At 42.4% G+C, this 23,233-nt stretch overlaps 1 protein-coding gene across 1 annotated transcript; it reads left to right on the forward strand.

The window, feature by feature from the left end:
• The first annotated feature begins 421 nt into the window (after positions 1 to 421).
• LOC130379371 (uncharacterized) lies at positions 422 to 8,080 on the forward strand. The gene is made up of 8 exons (XM_056586151.1): positions 422 to 1,829; positions 2,993 to 3,116; positions 4,781 to 4,977; positions 5,055 to 5,163; positions 5,271 to 5,416; positions 6,005 to 6,219; positions 7,272 to 7,431; positions 7,784 to 8,080. Exons 3-8 carry the CDS (start codon positions 4,791 to 4,793, stop codon positions 7,933 to 7,935), a joined length of 969 nt encoding a protein of 322 aa, XP_056442126.1. The 5' UTR covers positions 422 to 1,829; positions 2,993 to 3,116; positions 4,781 to 4,790; the 3' UTR covers positions 7,936 to 8,080.
• The last annotated feature ends 15,153 nt before the right edge of the window (positions 8,081 to 23,233 follow it).

Consider the following 23,233-nt stretch of genomic DNA (forward strand, 5'->3'; position numbering starts at 1 on the left):
CCACTGATTTGATTTTACCTAAGAGAAAAATGTTTATTTTTTAAAGCATCCACAGCAGCCATAATAATGAGATTATGAGACAATGAGAATGAAGCGGCAACAGTGTGACTGTGCAGAGTGAGCGAGATGGCTTCAATGGATGAACAGGGATTGGTGTTGGCGTTACCCAGGAAGGGCGGCTGTAGTTAACTGCAAGCAACAGAACATGAATCGTGAAGTGGAGGAAGGAGTCGAAATGAGACTTCATTAACAGATCAATGTAGCCTACAGCCAGTGTTGGGATAGTTCACTTTCTACGTGAACTAGTTCAAAGTTCAGTTCACAAATTTTAAAATGAACTAGTTCAGTTCAACGTTCATAATTCAAAGATTTGAACTAAGTTCACGGTTCCAAAAAATGAACTAGTTCATAGTTCTTTTATTAATATTATTTAATAATATAATTTTTTTCCGGTATTTTGAACATCGAGCCCACTTCGTGATTTGTCTAGGATGAAATAGAGTGGTTGAATCAAGCATCGTAGCGAAATACAGTTTCTATCGTGTTTTATTGTACATTTAGCGCATTTTGTAAATCCCATTGATTTCTGTTGGAAGACTCATTGCTCGTTGGCCGGAAGCGGAAAGGGAACTAGTTTGGTTGTAGTTCAAATTTGGTTGTAGTCTTTTCCCTCGGTTCTAGCCCTACTGTTGAGTGGGAGAACCGAGCGAAAAGACTACAACCAAACGTAAACAGCCCCCATTTCCGTTTCCGGCCAACAAGCAATGATTCTAGGAGGTATTGTAGTCCGCTGAGCTATGAGCCAGAGAGCTAACGTTATGGATTGTACATATTTATAATTCGAAATTCGTCTCAGCCTTTATACCACAGATACTCTAGGGTCTATAGCATATAACCGTGTTGTCTGATTACAGTTTGATTCATTTTTCACGATTTAACAGATCTCGTTGTGAAGAATAATCACCGTGCCATTCGTTTCAATGGGAATCGGGACGGTCTATACTTTCAACATAAAGTGTATTTATATTTTTTAATTCGTCCCAGCCTTTACACCACAGACACTATAGGGTCTATATCATATAACCGCATTTTCTGATTGCAGTTTAATGTAACAGTAAGCTGACAACACCGCAACTGCAAATTAACCACACGGAGGTAGCCGGCAACCGGTCAAACAAATGTTCTCATTCTGCGCGCGCATCCGCCGTATTGATAAACAAATAACCCCCCAATTGAACGAAGTTAAACCGAGTTCGCGTGCCGTTCACAGACACCAGAATGAACGAGTTCACAGTAACGTTCATCAGGCAGTAATACAGTACGTTCGCGTTCGCCGAAAATATGAACGAGTTCATGAACTATCGTTCAATGAACGCGTTCAGGCACAACACTGCCTACAGCTCAGATTTATATGGAGATAAGCTTCTTAAACAACTTGCATACAGCATAAGCAAGTAACAGAAACAGTCTGGGAAGATTATTTTCATTATTTAAATCTACATCCTGGTTACACGTCGCGCAATAGCGCATATCATTTCATGCAAGCGAGTGTTTACTTCCTGGTTACAGGTCGCGCGATAGCACATATCATCTCATGCGATCTTAAAGAGAACTTGACGTGAACAGTTTAGGAATGCATATTCCGGGAAAACATTAGAACTCCGAAATGCTGACTAAATATAAAGCATGTTTTTACCTGTAACATTAAACCTACACTGACAATAAGTAATAACTTAAAAATGAAACATAAAAGCAGACCACTACTTACTTGCCGTTGCCTGGCTGGGGGACAAAGGTCCGTCGGAGCAGCGATGGCTTCTTGACATCGGGTAGGTGCACGCAGGCTATATAGGCTATTCTAATGTCTTATTTTTGCCCTGGCGCTTGGCATAGGCGACCTGTGTTGGGGGCGCCCTTAATTAATTAATCGATACATTAATTAATTAATTAATTAATTAAGATACCGTAGCACGCAGGGGTCAGGACGGTGCTCCCCCCCGGGCTAAAGCCCCGGATGTTTTCAATTGCTAACGACGCGCCTGCTAGCCTGGGTATACCCATGCTGCCTTGCGCGCGATTTCATTTCCAGCTTTACTTTCTTTCACGCAATCCACCCAACCCGTGGATTATCCACGGTGTCCGTGGGTATGAATGCACAACCGCGCATCTTTACTAGTCTTTACTTTAGGCTACTAGTTTCTTTACTAGTTAGTAACACTTGATGCCCGTGAGCTCCAGCTGTTCACGGGATTCCCTCAAAGTCAACAGTGGATACGTCATGCGATTCCCCCAAATTTCTGGCATGACAAACTTTCGTCGTGGGGGTTTCGAACGTTGCAGACGAAAAAATCGCAGATCGCAAGCAAGCATGTCACATTACAAGACCCATGTGCCATGGCAACGCCATTGCTGTAGAAGGCCTACTCTCATTGGTTGAATCGTTGAGAAAACGTTTTAGACTCAATCAATATAAGGTCGCGGGGAGCCGAAGCTCTGTTCGTTTGTATAGTAACAATGTAAGGCCAAAACATTACTAAGAAAGGAAATAGTTCATCAATACAGGCTAAAAAAAGATTATTATAATTTATTTATTTTCCATGAAAAGTGGGGTGGCCATTGGCCCCGCGGCCTCATAGGTTCCGGCGCCTATGAGTGGATTATCATGTCAAGAGAAACGCACCCCAGGTGTGGGCAACAGGCCCATCATCCCAGATAGCAAATCATTTTGGCTTTGTTTAGGCATACATTTGGCCTCTTTGGGCTTGTTTTGGCACATGAGAAGCTCCTCTAAGATGTTTGGGAGACCTGTGGCTTAATTATGATCTGCCATAATAAATAAAGGGCGCCATGTTATTATGGCTGAGTTATGGCTCATGTCTGGTTAACCAGCCGACAAGGTGATGAGCGGGACTGCATCTCATGACCTTGGGTGCGCTTATGGCTTATGTCTGGTTAACCAGCCGACAAGGTGATGAGCGGGAATGCATTTCAGGACTTACGGGTGCGCTTTGGCATCTATCTGGCTTGCCTTAAGGCTGCGCCAAGCCCGGGAATTTTGAAGATTCATGCCCAGAGAAGAGCCCTCTAACATCAGTTTGCCGGCGTGATACCTTAAGGTAAGTCGCACAACCTAAATTTATTCTCTTTCTAAAAAAATGTATTGTTATTAATCACATCAAGTTACTCATAGTCGTTTTATCTGTCTGAAACGCCCTGATCATGCACTCCACAGCGTTACATTTAATAGTTTATAGCCTACTGTACGTTAAAGCGTCTGCAAAATTACTAAACGTATGTAGGTCTATGGTTGGATATAGAGCAGGAAAATGCAGCGAGCCGATCATTATAAATATTTCCTCTCTAGCTAGAATATATTCTAGCCTATTTGCCTATTTTTTATTTTAAATGCCTTGCATTTAAATTGTATAAAGGTGTATTAGAATAGGCTATGGTAAATCCCGAGTCTATCCGCGCTACCTTCGAAACCTATGTCGATTAAAGTCGAGCAGGCTAGGCTAATGAGTAGGCCTACGCGCTATACCGGTGGGACCGTTGGAAATATGCAGAGACGGTTCAAATAAATAGTAGGCTCAACAGTAGCCGCGTTTACATGGACACATCTCATCCGTATAGATTTATATGCGGAATAGAATTAAGCAATAGATCACGACAGGCTGTGGTATGTGCTCATTATACCACTGTTAAGGGGCGTTGTTCGGCCCGACGCGCAGTGGAGGGCCGGCGACCCCCTTCAGTTTAAACGTTCTTTAAATATTCTATCCAATGAATGCACATTAGAATATCAGTATCATTTCTCTGGATGTTATAGAACTCTGCTTGGAGGTTTTAAAAGTAGGCCTATAGGCCAGAGGATGTCCTATGCATGGTATTGTGCTAGGAGGATGACGCCTCATGCCCACTACCTCCGTCCGTTGACTGATCTCCGGGTTCTTCCCGCTTCTTCCTGCTTGTTGCGAGGCAAGATGACCCGCTTTCCCGCTTTCCACTATCGTCAGAGCCCGAGTCGCGCCACAGTGCTTAAATTTGCATACGCTACCAAAATACATGAGTGGAACAGCACCCCTGCGTCTAGTGTTTTTAACAAAAGTATAGCTGCGATTTTTTGTTTTGGACCTTTTATTTAATTTGTTAAACAGCTCCTGTCTCACTCTGATTATTGTGTGGGTATTGTGTGGATTATGGTGTCGAATTATTATTATTATAACTTCTTTCTTGTTAAACACGGCCACTTAGACACTGTTAGTTTAAGGTGGAACTGTTCATTTGTTTGTGTGGCCTACTGTTGGAAACCTTGATAGTTACTGTTAACCATAAGTTCTGTATGATTTCAAGTTAATACAACCCTCGAAACTTGACTCGTGACTCTTGAGCATTCTTTTAGTTAATGATATGGTTTAGCTGATTTACTTGATTTATTATTGAACTCTGTCTTAGTGATGGTGGCGGACTTTTCCCCCAAATACTGCTAAAAATGAAGAGAACCAATTGAGGTGTTTTGCGCTCAGACACACACACACACACACACACACACACACACACACACACACACACACACACACACACACACACACACACACACACACACACACACACACACACACACACACACACACACACACACTCAGTAAAACATGCATTTATTGATTTGTCAATATGTTCAGTTATTTTGGAATCGTTCTTGTTGTTAAATTTGTGTAGGTTAGGCAGGCAAGGCAGTAGGGTTAAACGGGTTAACAGTGTGATTTTTGTTCTCATGCAGAAGACCAGCTATGTTTTCCGTTGTCTGTTTTGACAATTCCGAGGAGGTGGAGGTTGTGCCAACGCAATGGTTCAATAATGGGGCGTGCAGGTGGCCCCCCCACAAGGCTGAGGGAGTCAATCGGGCCATAAGGCAGCTGGAAGAGCCCCAGGATAACTGGCCTCTATTTGACAATGCCAGGGTTTTTTTTTCTTCAGGTATGTATACTTAAATAATTAACTGATCAGTCATGATATCAATAAATACAATCCTAAATTCGAGTTCTGTTCCACAGATAACTATCTGGAGTGTCGCCAGAAGCTGCCACTGGCTCAAAACCAGACGGATTTGGCATCAGAGGTCGAAGACCCAACAACCGACCGGAGACCCAAAAGAAAAATCAAGTATGACTTTTATGCTTTAAGTGCCTTTTGTTCCAACATATTTGTGCAAAGCCAGTCTCTTTATGAACTCATGTATTTGTCTTTTGTTTTGTCTGTCTCTAATAAAGGCCAAGTAGACACGTCCGATCGGACTTTGAAAGTCAAGACCCCTGCAGTCCTCCAAAGAAAAAGGACTTCCCAATCCTCCCTAAGGCCCCTGCTATCGCTGGACCGTCCAACTTCAGGCGCTTCATACTAGCGCAGCCCACACAAAGTGGGTGTTATGAGGTCCCTGTGAACAATGAGCAGCCTCAGGGTTTTAAGGTAGTCGAATTGCAGAAGTAATTTCATTTGCCTTTTTTAGTGGAGATGATAGATGATAAAATAAGTAAATTGTTTTTCACTAATACAATCAGAATTGAAAATTAGGTTGAAAGTTGAAATAATAGCAATTCATAATAACAATATATTTTTACGCCCGGCTCCAGCACTTAATGACCCTGGGGTCAACCCTTCGCCAAGCAATTGGCGTGAGTTATGGTGGAGGTGACGTGGCAGAGACAGGGTCAGAGGAGGTGATGGTAGGGACACCTTATCAGGGCCAGTCTGTCAGTCCAGGGACAGGGACTCAGAAGGGAGGCTGCGATCAAATGTGTGGAAGTAAGAATTAATGTGTTACACTCCTCCAGCCTTCGATTGATATATGAGTGATATATATATATGAGTATATATCCTTGGAATAGAATAGAATAAATAGACACATACATCAATAAATATGAATGTACATACAAAAATACATGCGTTGAGGATTTAAAACTGCCTTTTTATAGGCCTACTAAATGTTTATTTTTTTCTTCTTCAGCTCTTCTGCGTGACCTGTTGGTTAACCAACAAATACTGATGGACCAGCAAAAGACCATGATTCGGATGATCCAAGACCTCCACAGAAACACCCAGGGAGGTCAGAGGATGTCCACCACCTCCAGGCATACTGCCTATTTTCCACTAGTGGATAAACAGGCTCTGGAGGCCCTGGAGAGCGACCTGGCAAGCCAGCGGGACCTTCGTCAGGAATTGGTGAGCTGCTTTTGATTTCCTTTGTTTCCCATACATATAACAATGTGTGGCACTGCGCCACAGAATCAACACTGAGCACCTAATTGATTCCGCTTCTTTTTTTTGCGATATTTAAATATAAATATCGTTCCGTTCATTCATCACCTCATAGCACTCTTTCTCCCTGACATTCTCGTTCACACACGAAAAACGATGCGATTAATATGAAACACGGCCGTCAGAACCAGGCCTTCAGGACTACTCGTCTCTCCCCCCCCCCCCCCCCCCCCCGTCAGGACTCGGCGTCGTTCATTGTCTCAAGACTTCTGCGCAGGGGGGCGGTATGGGCCTGAATCCCCCGGGCTGAAAAGGGGTCCCACTCCGCCTCACTCACCACACATTGCTTTCTGTCTGTGGGAAACATGTAAGGGATAATGCCCGACGAGGTGTCCATTATCGGGAATTAATGGACGCCTCTGCGTCGGTACGGTTGCGCAAATTAAGACCATTCATTTATATTTTCAAGCGTTTTACAATCCAAATATGACGTTTTTCACAAGCCATAACTTTGTTTCCCTGGTAACGCCTGAGGGGTTGACTAATACCTGGAACAGGATTATCCTCCCGTAAGGTTCTTAAGCAACGGAAACGTTGTTCACTCCTCCAGTAAATAGGACCGACCTTAGCTACGACTTGGCAACCGGAGGTATTCTAGTCCGCTCAGCTATAAGCCAGAGAGCTAACGTAATACTCTAGGGTCTAAAGCATATACCGTGTTGTGTTACAGTTTACTTCATTTTTCACAATTCGTTTTAACTCTCGTTATAAAGACAGGCTGATACGATCGCCAGCTAGCGCATTAATTGAGAACTGTGAACAGACAATTTGACGGAACTACTTATCAGGTGTCCGTATATCAGGAGTTAATGCACACCCTACAGCAAATCAGAATCGAGTATTCCCCCAGACCGTGGTATAATTAAGGGTAATGCTGAATGATTTATACAAATAATGGTAGGCTACTTTTCTTTTGGATAAATAATGCTACTGGTTCTTGTTTTTTATTTGTATAGGTTATCACTCTTGGATTGGCAGGGGGAGCTGATGCCAAAGATACTGTGTGGCGCATTTTGAAACAGGCCATCAAAAATGACCTCGCCAAGAACATCTCATGGCGGGGGATGAATGGAAAGATTTCATTTGAAAATCTACACCTGAAGGCAGTAGTGATGGGTAAGCATTTTAACTGTTCATCACTGTTTATCAAAAGCATCCTGTTCTAGTCTCTGATAACTCTTCTCCAAAGACTCCTGCACCTATGCGGATTCTATCAGGCTGAAACCATCAGTCTGAACTGAGCTCAAAGCACCTTTGAAATGTTTCTGGGAGACAACACACAGGGTTAGCCACAGCCTCAGAGCATGCACCTATCTCCCACCTGATGAGATCTATTGGCAATGCTTACAGTTGGAACTTTGCATAGGGAAGAAGATTGTAGCATGCATTACAGTATTGCTGTTTAAATCCAGTTATATCTGTTAAAATCACAAACACAAACATTCTTTGTGTATGTCTTCAATTTCAGATGCAGTGAGGCGCAATCCATCCTGCTCAACCGCAACAGATGTGCAGATTGGGGATGCCATTAAGAGATGGTTTTACTGGGCTGGGGATCGGGAGGGAGGGAGGAAAAAACGCCAGCCGGCTCCAAACCACGAGCAAACTGTTTTGGATTAAAACTAATAAAAATGTACTACTTTAAAATATTTTGTTTCATTATTTGTGCATTATACACATAGAACATAAATTAACAATGTAACTTATGAGTTTTGGGTCAGTTATGGGATCACTTTGGGTCAGTTATGGGATCACTTTGGGTCAGTTATGGGATCAATTTGGGTCAGTTATGGGATGAATTTGGGTCAGTTATGGGATAACTTTGGGTCAGTTATGGGATCAATTTGGGTCAGTTATGGGATCACTTTGGGTCAGTTATGGGATCACTTTGGGTCAGTTATGGGATCACTTTGGGTCAGTTAGGGATCACTTTGGGTCAGTTGTGGCTCCTTTTTGGCAAGGTTCTGGGGATTTTGGCCACTCTTTGGGATACTTCTGGCTACATTTTGGTGTTCCAAAATTAGTTTTGGCTGGGTTTTGGCCTCCTTTTGTTTTTCTTTTGGCACGCCTAATTTGGCCCAAATTTGGGCCGTACATCATTCCAAAGCTTTACCAAAATGGCATGCCAGTTTTGGCCCAAAACACTTTTGCTATCTGGGATGTTATCGAAGTAAACGCACGCAAACGTATTGGCTGCCTGGTGGTTGCGATAGATTTCAATAATAATTCTCTGCCGTATCGATACACAAATACCAGCTGCGCTTTCTCGCTCTCTTCTCTCGGACAGAGCCAACATAACCCCGCCTCCCCTCACTCCGGTCTCTGGCAGTAATTACTAGTCTCATGCTGTGTGTTAGCTAAAGGTTAGCCAACAGAGCTAGCATGTCAAGTGCAGTTTAAGTAGAGAAGGAAAACGGCAGGAGTGCTGTTTAGAAATACTTTGGATTTTAGGCAAATTACCAAAAGACGCATGGGGGCGGGGGCTAAGGATCATCCTCTACATTAGGGCTCGTCTTATACAGTTTTAAATTATCAAATAATACCGGCTGCGGTTCTTCAGCTGGTTCTATTTGCCGTTTTTTGCTTCGTTTTCGAAATGTTTCAAGGTGCTTGCTCCAGTAGTCTTCTCCTTGCTGCTACAGTAGGCCCAAAACAAAATACTCGGTTTATCGAAGCACTTTGCATGTTTGCATGCCTAACAGTTGCCATTAACGCACCCTGTAGTTCACCAAATGTGTGCATTCTTCTTAAAGTTAGTAAAAACCTATTACATAAAATCTGTCTGTTTGATTACAGGTGCTGTGAGGAAAAACGTGGTGACACGGTCAGCCACGGACGCGGAGGTCACCAAACACGCCATCAGGTGGTTCAACCTGGCGGCGGATCGGGCGGCGAGGAGACGTGTCCCTCCTCCATCCACTCCTCCACCCGAATAACAATTAAACAATCTTTTGATTGAACTTCTTGTCGTTCACCAGTTATTCATTTTCTGATATTTTAGCTTTATATAGCGCAGCATTTCATGTTGTAGCCTAATAGATAACATATTTTATGTCTGCACTGACCTATGCCTACACTGGAAAAAGCCTTCTGTTGAACCAATTAAAAAAATCTAGGGTAATGGTTCACATCTATATTACATAACTTGAGCCAATGACAAATATATAGCTTGCCTCAAACAATATTTCCTGTGTTCATAAAAACAAAATAATACAACTTGGCACCAAGTATAATTCTATTCTTTGAATGAAGTTAATACATTTAAATCGTATGTTAAATCCTAAACAAAAAAATATTGATTCACTCCAACAATTGTTTCTCATTTAAGAAATATCTATCAGAAATAATTTCTTTTATCCAATCGAAAAGATTAAAATTGAATCAAACATTTTTTTCTCATTTAAGTCATAATATGCATCCAATATAATTTGTTTTATCCAATTTAAAAGATAAAAATCGAATCAAACAATTGTTTCTCATTTAAGAAATATCTATCAGAAATAATTTGTTTTATCCAATCAAAAAGATTAAAATTTTATCAAACAATTGTTTCTCATTTAAACATGAAAATTTTTAAACATAACATATTTTTGTATACAATATATATTAAAAATCTAAATGGCAGAGTTAGGCCTACTCCAGACCTCCCTCCAGACACAGACAGGCTGTGCTAGCTCACAGAACCATGAGTCATCGTCACTCTGGTCAAGGCTCTCTACTGCAGGTTCAGCTGTAGGTGCTACCTTGAATGAATAAGCAGCCGATGTTCCAAAAAGCTTCAAAACATGATCAGGCAGCTGGTGCTCAAAGCAAGCATCACCTGACAGCTTTAATCCATATCGGATGTATAGGATGGAGTTTAAGGTCTGCAAGGACATCCGGTTCCTGAGTTTGATTTTTACCATGAGGACTGAGCTCATAGATATATATAGAACACTAGATACGTCACGGCAATGTTGAGCTCCGGTCGGCTGACGGCCACCGCGGCGGCCATCTTGAATGGGTCAACCCGCTGTCTAGTGCATTACACCATATGGAAAATTCATACAAAGATGTAGCAAATTTGAGCGGTGATGGCTCAGTGGATGACACTAAAAACATCATAGTTGATATTCCATGTTTGATTTTAAGTGGTAGTAAGATTTTTTTTTTCCTCTATGTTATACAAGAAACACACTTTTTAACACATGACATTTAACTTGCCACTGATTATATCTACTATCAGAAATGTTTCTGCTGGACTAAGATGAACATTTTATTTCTCAAAAAGTAAATATCTTATCCATTTAGCTTATAACTCTCATATATAGTTATATATAACTATATATAATTATAAAGTGATTTCCTCTGATCTGGTTTGTACTGTACGACGGTGTACACACTTGAAAGCAGCACAATGAACTGGCATTGTTTTTTTTTGAGAAATGAGCTGTGAACATATATATCTATGGCTGTCTGACAGTCTGAGAATACCTACTCAAGACCCACACAAGATGGCGGCTCCGTGTGCCGCGGCTGAGAGGGGCGTGGCGTATCTAGTGTTCTATATATATCTATGACTGAGCTGCCTGTAAGTGCGTTGAGACGGGGGAGGGGCCGCGCAGGCAACCGGTGCTCGTTGTGAAGAGGTAATAGCGATAGTGCTTTCACCTCAAAAAGTCGCCAAAAGTCACCAATAGCAGCTGAAAGGGGAGCTAGATTTGTCGCTTGTCGCTGTTTTGAAAAAAAGTTGCCAAAGGGGTCTGAAAAGTAGCTAAATATAGCGTCAAAATCGCTAAGTTGGCAACACTGCGGTTTGGTCCAGTAGTCGTAAGCGTCTTTGTATTTAATGCGCATGCGCAGGCTTGTACGTAACCTTGAAATTGTACATTTGTCTAAACAAATATTTCTAAATTGAGCTCCTAATCAAATATAACTGTTTTAGGAAGAAAACCAAAAATGTTTATTTGGATTGAATGACAAAATTATTAATCAGTTGAATACACAACCTTAAAATTTTACATTTGTCAAAATGGATATTTCTTAATTGAGCTCCTAATTAAAAATATCTATATTTCACAGTATTTTGAAATAAAAAAAAAGTTATTTTCAAAATAAAACAAAAAATGTTTATTTGAATTGAATTACAAAATAATAATCAGATGAAGTACGGCTTAAAAACCTTTTTCCAGTGTATAAAGCACTAAATTAGGTCCACAAAATGAATGTAAAGTAGCCTAGCAAACGTAGACTACTTAACAAAAACAGAATAGGCTATAACCTATGATTTTCCATAAATTTAAATGTCAATTTTCTATTTTTCTATTGAGTAGTGATTACTTTTGTGCGGTAAATTGATGTCTTGACTTGAAGCTTTTCTGTTATTGTTATGCCTATTGACAATATTGTTAGGTAAAACATACAAGGCAATGCATATTTAAACGTATGCCTAGGCCTATATTGCTGTAGCCTAGGCTAGGAATGATAGTTTTGAGTTTTATCCTATAGTTTAGTTTATCCTATAGTTTAGTTTATCCTATTTTATCCTACAGCAAGAACAGAAGGGATTTTGAAAATAAGATAAACGGGTCCCAAACGGACCCGGGCCAGATGAGCCAGGATCTTTATGAGTCCGTTGCGGTTCCGCGGCGGATGTCTGTATACATTTGCGGGTCCCAAACGGACCCCCAACGGACCCCCAGCGGGTCCCAAACGGACCCGCCACGGAGGTAAGGTTTTAATCGCGGATCCGGAGCGGATGCGGCGCGGAGCCACTGCGGATCCGCGATCCGCCTTCGTAGCGGATCCGTCCCTGAGTGCAAGTGAACTCCGATACGGGTCCGTTTCGCGGGTCCGTTCCGGAAGCCGCAACCTCCGCGGAGTCCTTTTGCTGTGTGGGTAGTGCCTGTTACCGTAAAGCAGGTAATAGACCAATACCTGCAGTGCAGTGCACTGAAGACTTAACGCATTCATGTACAACTTTAAAACAAACTATGCATCCAGATAAGAGAAGCAAAAGAGGAAATTATTCAAATGATGCATGGCTTGTTATCGTGTCACTTTTCTTCGTACAATTTCTTCAACAAGTGATATATATATATTATTTTTTTGCGACAGTATTGGTGTAATTACGGTAAATTCAAGATTGCCGCCTAATTTTAAGCGCTATTCTGTGCTGTGGGTAGAAAGGAGACATCGAGGCAGTAAAGCACGATGACAAGATTATTACTAGGACTTTTGAGAAACAGTCGGCGCCCCGACACTACAGAAAACAAAAGAAAAGCTGTGAAATGGATGTGTAAATGGGGACTATTGAAAAGCAATATAACCTGCGCAAGATGCAATGGCAAGATGCATCTGAAGAAATCTAGATGCAGCGATGGATTTCACAGGTAAGATGGGCTCTATTCAAATATCATAATCAGTAACGTTACTGACTAGTCAAGACTATAATTGGTGATAATTTTTTCCTTCTTTAGGGTCTGTAATCGTCATAAAAACCACCTGCTGTCAGTACGACATGGAACAATATTCTCAAAATCCCACATTCCTTTGGCAAAATGGCTCGAATTCATACACAGGTAGGCACGAAATTAATATGTGCGCTCTGACTCTGTTATCTCATTCTGTGTTAATGCATGTAAAAAAATAAAAGTCACCCTGGTTAAAAGATATCCCTAGGAACTTTCATGTTTTGATGGAATGAAGACTTTTTTGTGAATAGTTTTAGGCAAATTACTTTAGAAATGTATTTAAAATTCTTCCGTTTTTTGTTTTGATATAGGCCTAGGCTAGCTGTCATTTTCATAGGCTAAATAATGAGGAGTGATATTTGCTAAGGTGGAAGAAGGGAAAAATGTACAGAATTTTTATTAAATCTTGTTGCTGATTTTCTGTCTGAATTTTCAAACTACCAAGTATATTCTAAATGCTTTGCTCTTCCTGAGAGGAATAGTATACTGTAACTAAAAACTCAAATATCTGCTTTAGCAATTAGGCTGCGGGCCAGAAGAGTCCGTAGTGCACCTTAATTTCCAACTAAACCAACTTCATTTTCAAATTTCAACCATGCTGAATTTGAATGTCAAGAAAGATTGAACATTTTGGGATGTGCTCCCTGTTCCAGCCCCATGTGTATATTACTTAATTACCTATGTATTAGTTCACAGTATGTCTTCAATATAATTTACTTTTCTTAAGGTTTGCAGAAGGTTTGCGGTTGAAACAACTGGACATGATCTGTGATGGTATAGCAGCAAGCTCAAGGACATTGTCCAGAATGACCCAAAAACTCAGGGAGGTTGGTGAATGATGCAATATTGATTCAAACAAGTCAGAGACCACAAGACTTACAGTACAGAATTAATACTATATTTTACTTATTCAGTGGCTGATAGCTGATACATAAAAAAAAAAGAATTACGTATAATACACATAGAACTCCATTCATAAGTACTACTTCAATTTAACATATTTGGAAAAGATTTTTCAATTACGTTGTAGTATATTGATTTTTTACTTCTGTTTTCACAGGTTTGCGTGGCTGCCGTCAAACGCCTCAGGAAGAGAGGGATGAGGATTGGAGGTCGCCATCGATTTGTTGCGATTGATGAAAGCAAATTTGCTCACAAACGAAAGGTACAGTAGATAGTGTGTTTGTTCACAACCCACCCCATCCTACTTTCCTTTTCCATTTTGGTGCAAAAGATTACCATCCTAAATGAAATCACATGGGACGATACTTTCGATACAATGGACCCTAGTTTGGTAGATCAAGGCGCGCCGAGATGGGAGTGGCGGCGCAGGAGGGGGAAGTGTCACATATTAAGTAGGTTTCCACAGCTTCAGTTCAGGCCCGTTCTAATGGAATAAATAATCACAACAACCACTATTCAATGCAACGATCTTAATCAGCACATACATTATATCTATATTGATTGTACCGTCACATCTGATGTCAGATCAAATTGCAATGTTTTGCATTAGTATTTCTTAAAGGAGCATGAGGGTTACATAACCACATAGTCAAAACAACAAAGAACATTATGTCACATTGTATTTGTTTTGTTTTTTTGTTTGTAGTATCATCGTGGCCGTTGCGGCTACACTTGGAGGCGTTCTCACACCTGGGTCTTTGGGATGTTGGAAGTGGAGGAGGAATCTAGGACACCCATCCTGAAACTAGTGAGGAACCGCCGCGGGACAACCCTCTTGCGCCAAATCCGAAGGCATGTCAGGAGGAATGCCAACATTGTCTCTGATGAGTGGCGCGCTTACAAGGACCGCCTTGCCCAGTATGGGTACAAACAATTTAGTGTTTGCCATAAGCAGAATTTTGTGAACCCACAAACTGGAGCCCATACCCAGCACATAGAGCGGGCATGGCAGATATACAAACAACAAATATGGCGCCTGAGAGGTAATAGAACAAAAGAATCACTCAAAATACACCTACAGATGATTGAGTGGTATTACTGGCTGGCGATTCGACATCACGGTGGCGTTTTGGGTCGACTGGTGCATGACATAAAGAAAGCACAAAAGTAATCACTTTTGACAGTCAGTCATGACAGACATGTTTCTTCCATTTTATTTTTATTTTTCATAAATAGTTACTGTCTGTTCTTTATTGAATGTCATTATGCATGAGCATGCATGTTATGAATATTATGGTATTGTTTAGTTCCTGAGTGGGTGGGTGTTGGGCAGAAGAGGTCCTGTTTCTAAGCAAATTATAACGTGTATGATGTTGTGACAACCAGTTCATATGTTTGAGAAAATAAAATTGTCAATGTTAATGATAATGATAATAAAAACTTTGTCATAATGATGTCATAACAGTCAGTTTATCCTTCATGATATGTTAATGACAGATCAAAATGCTACCACTTTACTTTAGGTCAAAGAATTTCTTCATTACATTGTCATAATGATGTCATGACAGTCAGTTTATCCTTCATGATATGTTAATGACAGATCAAAATGCTACCACTTTACTTTAGGTCAAAGAATTTTGTCATTACATTGTCATAATGATGTCATTACAGTCAGTTCATCCTTCCTGATATGGTAATGACAGACAATGTCATGTCACTCTTATGACGGTACCTTCAAGTAAAGTGTTACCCTTTATTCTGGGTGGAAATAGTAACGTAGTTACGTCATTAAATGCGTTTATGGAAACATTTCTAGCGAGAAATGTGCATTTTACTTTCATAATGTTCGCTCGGTGAATGTGAAGGATGTTTGGTTTGATAGTTATGACGAAGAGGGAACGCTCCGTTCACTTGCATGGACAGAGTCTCTGGATGCTTAGCAACCTCAACGTCTTGGCGGACTATATATCTGCTGATCAACACTACGAATGCTGGAAACACACCAGACACACCATGTGAAGTTATTTAACCAGATTATTGTTATTTATATCCGAGATTATTTAATCTAACCCGATCTAAACTCTATCATGCACCCAAACACGGCGGCGTTTGGGTTTCCTACCTCGGACTCCAGCGCAGCCACGGCCGACATCTTTCTTTATTCTGGGTGGAAATAGTTACATAGTTACGCCATTAAATGCGTTTATGGAAACATTTTTAGCGAGAAATGTGCATTTTACTTTCATAATGTTCGCTCAGTGAATGTGAAGGATGTTTGGTTTGATAGTTATGACGAAGAGGGAACGCTCCGTTCACTTGCATGGACATGGACTCATCTAGCTGCGTTGGCGCGTTGACGCGTTGGAAGCGTTGAACCACCACACACTGGTCAAGCGTCAGGTTAGGCGCGTTACTCGCGTTATCCAACGCGGTTGGTGTGGCCGCACCATAAAAAGTTTAATTTTTTGAACTCCGCGCGTAGGCGCGTAGGTGCGTATATATACGCAGCTAACGCGGCTAAAATGTTGCTTTAGCGCATGTAACGCATCTACGCAGCTCATACACGCGTAAACCAATGGTTCCCTATGGAAAAATTCCCGATTTTATACGCGTCGTACGCGGGTAAAGGCCTCCACACACCGGCGCCGCAGCGCAGCGTATTTTACGCGCGTCAAAAGCACGCCCCTAGCACCAACAGGAGGCGGCGCGACGGCCGCGCTGCAGTATAAAATCAGGAAGTCACCTGTCAATCAACCGCAGCAAAGACACGAAACGCAATGGGTGAGTAGCCTATTGTAGCCTAGTTTATTTATTTTCCATCTTTTTGGCTGAATAATTGGAAAAATGTAGGCTAATCTGCGCAGTGAAAGTATGTTTTCAAGCATCAGATCAACTTAGTTTGTAGGGCACTTTATCGTTTTATTTACTGTCATTTCTTATTTATTTTATATTTTGCAATTATTCATCTACTGCATCAACAATCTCAATAACTGCAGGACCTTCTATTAAGCCTTTTTAGTATATAGTGCAGTCACCTTTTAAGGCCAATTGTTATTGTGTGTATTTATTGTATTGAGCTCCTGGATGGCTTTATTGATCCCCATTGGGACCAATACAGTATCTATCTATCTATCCATCTATCTATCCTTAACATAGCCACACATTTACATGCATGCAGCCAGTAGTTATCCATTTTAATTGAGCAAGCTCTTTTACATTTTATTGAGTTTTTTTTATTTCAACAGAACAAATAACTGTTGCCAGACAGAGGGGGGCTGCCCTTCTTCTCCTGCAAGGAGCAAGGAGAAGACGAAGGGTTTGGGTGCACCCCATCAATGAACGGAGACAAGAACAGGGGGTATGCCACAATCTGGTCCAGGAGCTCCGTGCAGATCCTGAGAGGCACGCCAATATTTCAATTTGCTACTAAGTGTGCAATGGCAGAACCATATGGTGCAGCCTATATGATGACCTATAAACTAGTTATTATCCCTCTCTGGTATACTCTTTTGCATATATATACTTTTTTTTTATTCCTCGGGATAAATACAGTGATGTTATTGCTGTGCTGGATTCAGTAGCCAGTGTATTTTATTTGAGTGCTCGAGACACTTAATGTTATTTTTCCCTAAATCCAGAGAGACAGTTAATACATGATCTGATACCAGAGAGACAGTTAATACATGACAATGCATTTTTGAGCTTTGCCTGTGTTTCCTTTTACTGATCTATTTTATTGTATGAGAATGTTTCTATGTGAAGCACTTTGAGTCTGCTTCATGTATTAAAAGTGCTATATGAATGAAGTTGCCTTGCCTTAAATAAAAAAATATATATTACAAGTAATCTGGTTTCTACCTACATGGTGTGATTATATGTGACTTGATTTCGTCTATTTCCCATTATGGTTAATGGTTTGGGTACTTAGTCCACCATTGTTGATTTCTCACCTGAAGATCCAATCTCCAGAGCTATGGCTCGCCAGGCAATGACCTTTTTGGAGTTGTCTTTGTAACGACGGGAACTTTGGTCATACAATTCGACATATTTTTCCACCTCGACGACCAGTCTCTCATCGTCCATTCTCGTAATTGTTTATCACAAACGAAAGAGGGCAACATCCAGTGGTGAGGGGTAGATATGGAGGTGCCTACGGGACCCGGGATGTACAAACCAGCTTTTACAAAGCGCTTTTTCAGGGGCGGCGACGCTCGGGAATAGAACATTGGGTGTGTTCGAAACCGCCTACTTGCTTACTGCTTACTACCTACTAAATATTTGGCTTACTTCTCGAATCCTTAAATAATAATTGAGTACTCCATTTGAGTAATCGACGTTCAGAAGACCGTCCTTACTTAACCACCTCAGATGACGTGAATCAAATGACGTGTCAATAACCTACCGGCCGGGCGCCGTTAATAAATGTTATAAATAAATATATAAACGTCACGTTTAACGTCACAGTACACCTTCAACCTAAGGATTTGCGGTGATATGTTAAAACAATTATTAAACAATTATTAAAAGCACTGCTGCTGCGGCTCCCCGTTTAGCGCCATTGCTTCCACTGTTCTTTTGAATAGACGCAGTGCATTCTGGGGCAGTTGAGTACGTCTAGTAAGCTAGCGATGCTTACTCAAAATCTTTCCGGAAGTAGAAGACATTCGGATACTACTCGCTTACCTAAACTCGCTTACTAAGTTCTCGCTTACTCAATTTGACGTCATAGTTAGTACGAGTAGTAAGCAAGTACGCGGTTTCGAACACACCCATTGTCTCGAAGAGTAGTTGGGCGGCGCGGCGCGGAACGCTGCCGCGCGGCTAGTCGGCGCCGGTGTGTGCTAGTACACCCGGAATAATGGGGGCAGAGTTTTTGACGCGACGCTGCGGCGCCGGTGTGTGGAGGCCTTAACGCGGTTGGTGTGGCCGTACCTTTAGCTCTGCGAGTGTGTCGCTGCCTTTGTCTTGATGTATGGTGTGTGCGTGTGTGTGTGCGTGCGTGTGTTTGCGCTTCCGTGTATGTGGCGCTGCATTTGTCTTTACGTGCGGTGTGTGCGCGTGTGTGGGTTTGTGTGGGTGTGTGTGTGTGTTTGTGACGTGTGTGTTTCCATGTATGTTCGTGCGCATGTGCGTGTGTGTGTATGCGGTGTGTATGTGTGTGCTTGTTTACTTATGTTTGCTTAGTGTCTATATTGTATACTTTCTATATTGTATATGTCTACCCGTCTGAGAGAGTGAACACCAACCGATGTCAAATTCCCTGTATGTGAGCATACATGGCCATTAAAGGGTAATTCCTAGGGATGGGCAAAATGATTCTTTTCCGGGAACTAGTTCTTTCAGTTCAGTTCACAATAACGATTTGTTTATTTGATTCGTTCGTTACGTCAGGTTACGTCATTTGGTGTCTGCCCTAAAAAAGGCTAAAAGTAGCCTGACAATTCTTTGGTAGTATAATCATATAAAACGAGGCATTGAGAACTTCGTAAGCGTACAGATTGTTTATTAAAAATAAAAATGTATACACACCATACCATCGCCGGCATTTTCAGAAATCTAAACCCTGGCCGGAGTTTATCATTTCTAAAAACTCCGGCCAAAGTGGAGATTTCTGAAAACGCTGGTTATGTGTTGTCGTGTCAACGGGGAGAAACAGGATTTTAGGTTCTGAAGCGTCACATTATGCGCCAGGAAATGCTTAACGTCATATGAGCGCCCTATGTTTGCAGTTTGTTTGTTACAGGAAGACGCTCGTGGTATTTGTTGTTGTTGATTCTGAGGATACTGATTGGCTTGCATGGCCCATAGGTTTGGCATAGTTATAATGGCGCTCGACAGCGTATTTATGCGTTTTGATGTCAACGACAACTTTTTTGAAAACGATGTACCCTGCTACGTATAAACGTGGCCTAACCTTTCGGAATGTCGGAGGGGCGTGGTATAACAAAAAAGTCAGAGAATGGAAGAAAATAAGCTGTGAGAAGAAGCTGAAGAGACTATGTCATGTCGGAGAAAGCTTCAAGTGAACTTGAAGAACAGTTATACTATTTACCGTTTGCAACCGGGCGTTTGCGTGAGTGTTTGTTTATTTTGTTAAAAGTGTAAACGAGCGTGCTTTAGAAGTGCAGCTTTTTGCTAAGGGGCTGACGCAAGCCGACCACCAGGACGGGACTGTTTTGCTAGCGGTTACCATAACCAACTGCGTGTACCGGAGAGGCCAGGACAAGGACGGACTTAGCCACGTGCTGCTGCCGAGGAGTTGGTGTTGGATGAGCTGTATGAGCTCCAACAAGCTCGCCAATACTGGTACCAGTAACTGAACCTTTCAAAAACCCTGGGGTATTAGTATTTAGGGTTATAAGTTGTGTTTTTCATGTGTTCATGAGTCAATCTAAAAGAAAGGGAAAAAGAGAGCTGAGTTATATTGTTTAGAAATAAAACGGTCTAATATTGCTCTCAAATCTTGTCTTTCCAATGTTTTTTTCATGTTGATTGTATTGTTTCATCTTGAATAAGGGCTATAGTTACAGGTGAAATACATTGCATGGGAAATGAATGCACTTTACCAGTATAGTTATATTCATAAACTAACCAGGCCTCTTGGCATCTTAGCCAGAGTCATCCTTAAATTGTGTTTAGTGTACTGTACACCATCCAGAAAATACATTTCGTAGCTCTCACCATTTCACAACCCATGCAGTAACTTTTATATGTTAAATGGACATTCAATGAAAGGAATTTAGTCAAAACAGAATTGAGTGAGAGGGCTACACTATTATCGTAAAAGGAGGTTCTGTACTTGCCATATCAATGGAAGTGCCCAATAGGGTTCAAGTTCTGAAGGTGAATTGGGCTAAACACAATGGCTTTGTTTACCGCCCAGGTCTGGTTATTTGTGGCAAAGTTAAAAATGCAATGCCTCTGTTTTACCAGATCGATTCAGTTCTTATAATACATGAGGAACTGTTGTTCCTCACTTTGCCTTTATGTACAGTTACTTTTCAAGAACATTTCCATGCGTATGAAGTGACCACGACCAAGAAAGATTATGTTGTGTTTAATGTCAACAACATGCAGTATCCTAGACCTTTTGATATACAAATGTCATATGGAGTTAATGACACGGCTCTCTTTGTTGTCCCTTATTGCTATCTATGGTGAGCATTAAAGCATTGCGCTTTGCAAACGTTATTCATGAGGTTTGGTAATAAAAAAAAAAAACGCACTCACAGTCTACCACCAAGCCTTACAAACTCCACCCCACTGCCTACAAAGACGCCCTCATCGCCGCCAAGTCTGCCTACCTCTCCGCCATCTTTTCTGAGCCCTGTCAAAACCCCAGAACCCTCTTCTCCACTGTGAGCAACCTCCTCAAACCTCGGACCAGCACCCCTTCCCAGATCTCTGCAACTCATTCTTCCAGTTCTTCGCCGACAGAATCACTGCAATCAACCATTAACTCTTCCGTGTACATAACCCCCCTGCACACTCAATGGGCCCTCCCCTACCCATCTCTCTGGACCTCCATACACCTCCTCCCCATTGCCGTCTCACCCACTTTGACCTGGTTACCCCTCCTGCACTATCCAAACTTATAGGCTCCTCAAAACCTACTACCTGCTCCCTTGACCCCCTCCCCACTCCCCTGCTCAAGTCCTGCCTCCCCGTTCTCTGCCCTTACCTCACTAAGCTCTTCAACTCCTCACTGTGCCATGGAACTGTCCCCTCTGCCTTCAAACCTGCTGCTGTCACCCTCACCCTCAAGAAACCTGGTCTTGACCCCTCCTCTCTCAGTAACTACCGCCCAATCTCCAACCTCCCTTACCTCTCCAAAACCCATGAATGCATCCAACCCACACGCACACAATCCCATCTCCACGCCAATAACCTTTTCGAACCCCTCCAATCTGGCTTCCGCTCCCTCCACAGCACAGAAACTGCTCTCCTCAAAGTCCTCAATGACCTCCTCACCTCTGCAGACTCTGGTTCCCTCAACTTCCTCATCCTCCTTGACCTGAGTGCAGCCTTCGATACCGTAAATCACACCATCCTGCTCACCAGACTCAGCAACCTCGGAATCGAAGGAACTGCACTCAGCTGGCTTCACTCCTACCTCTCCGACAGATCTTACTTCATCTCCCTCCACAACCACACATCTGCCACAGCCACGTCACACAAGGCGTTCCCCAAGGTTCTGTACTTGGCCCCCTCCTCTTCATCATTTACCTCCTCCCCCTTGGTCAGTTACTCCGCCATTTCTCCATGGACTTCCATTGCTATGCCGACGACACCCAGATTTACATCAGCACCAAATCCCCCCACAATCCCCCCCTCTCCCACATTGAATCCTGCCTGTCTTCACTCACCCTCTGGATGCAAAATAACTTCCTGAAACTTAACAGCAACAAAACTGAACTCATTGGCTCCAAATCCACCCTCAGTAAACTTGCAAACCCCCCCACACTCACTACTGACGGCACCATGGTCTCCCTCTCCCCCAGGCCTGCAACCTTGGCGTAATCTTTGATTCCACCCTCTCCCTTGAACCCCACATCCGCCACACTGTCAAAACCTCCTTCTATCACCTCCGTAATATTGCAAAGATCAGATCCTCCCTCACACCCCACGCTGCAGAAAGACTCATCCATGCCTTCATCTCCTCCCGCCTTGATTATTGCAATTCACTCCTCGCCGGCATCTCCACCACCTCCATCAACAGACTCCAACTGGTCCAGAATGCAGCAGCCCGTCTCCTCACTCACACTAAAGCGTGGCACCACGTCAGCCCAGTCCTCAAGAATCTCCACTGGCTCCCCATCTCACACCGGATCCATTACAAACTCCTGGTCCTCACCTACAAAGCCCACCACCCTTTGGCCCCCCCATATCTCTTTGACCTTCTCTCCCTCTACCAACCCCCCCGGGCCCTCAGATCCTCCTCATCTGGTCTCCTCTCCACCCACACATCAAAACTCCACAGCATCCCTCACCATCTTCCAGTCCCGTCTCAAGACTCATCTCTTCTCCTCTGCCTACCCCTATAGGCAAGTTTACGCGTCGAACCCTGGGCGGCGCCATTACCCTCCACAAATGCATTTCATTTCCGCCGGAAGTGGTTTGCGCGGCGGTTGCCAATGTAAACAGACGCTTTGACAGCCCACTGTCAGATCGATATCGTAAGCTAATAATGTCCATACAATGGCAACACAGTTTAAATGATCTTACTGGAGATGGCATTACTATCCCCCACCCGAATTCAGTGCAGAACTGGGTGGATAACATGGCGACGTGGCCCAACATAACGTACAGCAAGATTTGCGCCTATTTCGTGGACTCCATAGCAACGGATGGGAAAGCGATGGACAGTCTGAAAGCCTCCGAGGCTTATCAATATTTGCATAGCGACAAAGTCGGTTGTGTCATGTCATACAAACATGATCGTTTTGTTTATTTGAAAGCAAATGTAGAGCCTAGTCAATGTTTGAATAGCACGTGGCATAATGCTTGGGTGCTGGTAACTGAAGCTGGAGAAGTCAAAACGGCGGGATGCACGTGTGTCGCTG

This window comes from Gadus chalcogrammus, chromosome 3 (genome assembly GCF_026213295.1).
Source record: "Gadus chalcogrammus isolate NIFS_2021 chromosome 3, NIFS_Gcha_1.0, whole genome shotgun sequence".
NCBI lineage: Eukaryota > Metazoa > Chordata > Actinopteri > Gadiformes > Gadidae > Gadus > Gadus chalcogrammus.

What these genes read in the sequence shown, in the direction of transcription:
- LOC130379371 (XM_056586151.1), top strand. Translation starts at nt 4,791, where the DNA reads ATGTTTTCCGTTGTCTGTTTTGACAATTCCGAGGAGGTGGAGGTTGTG. An exon ending in AGACCCAAAAGAAAAATCAA is followed by an intron (nt 5,164 to 5,270) that starts GTATGACTTTTA and finishes TCTCTAATAAAG; the next exon opens with GCCAAGTAGACACGTCCGAT. An exon ending in CCTGAAGGCAGTAGTGATGG is followed by an intron (nt 7,432 to 7,783) that starts GTAAGCATTTTA and finishes CTTCAATTTCAG; the next exon opens with ATGCAGTGAGGCGCAATCCA.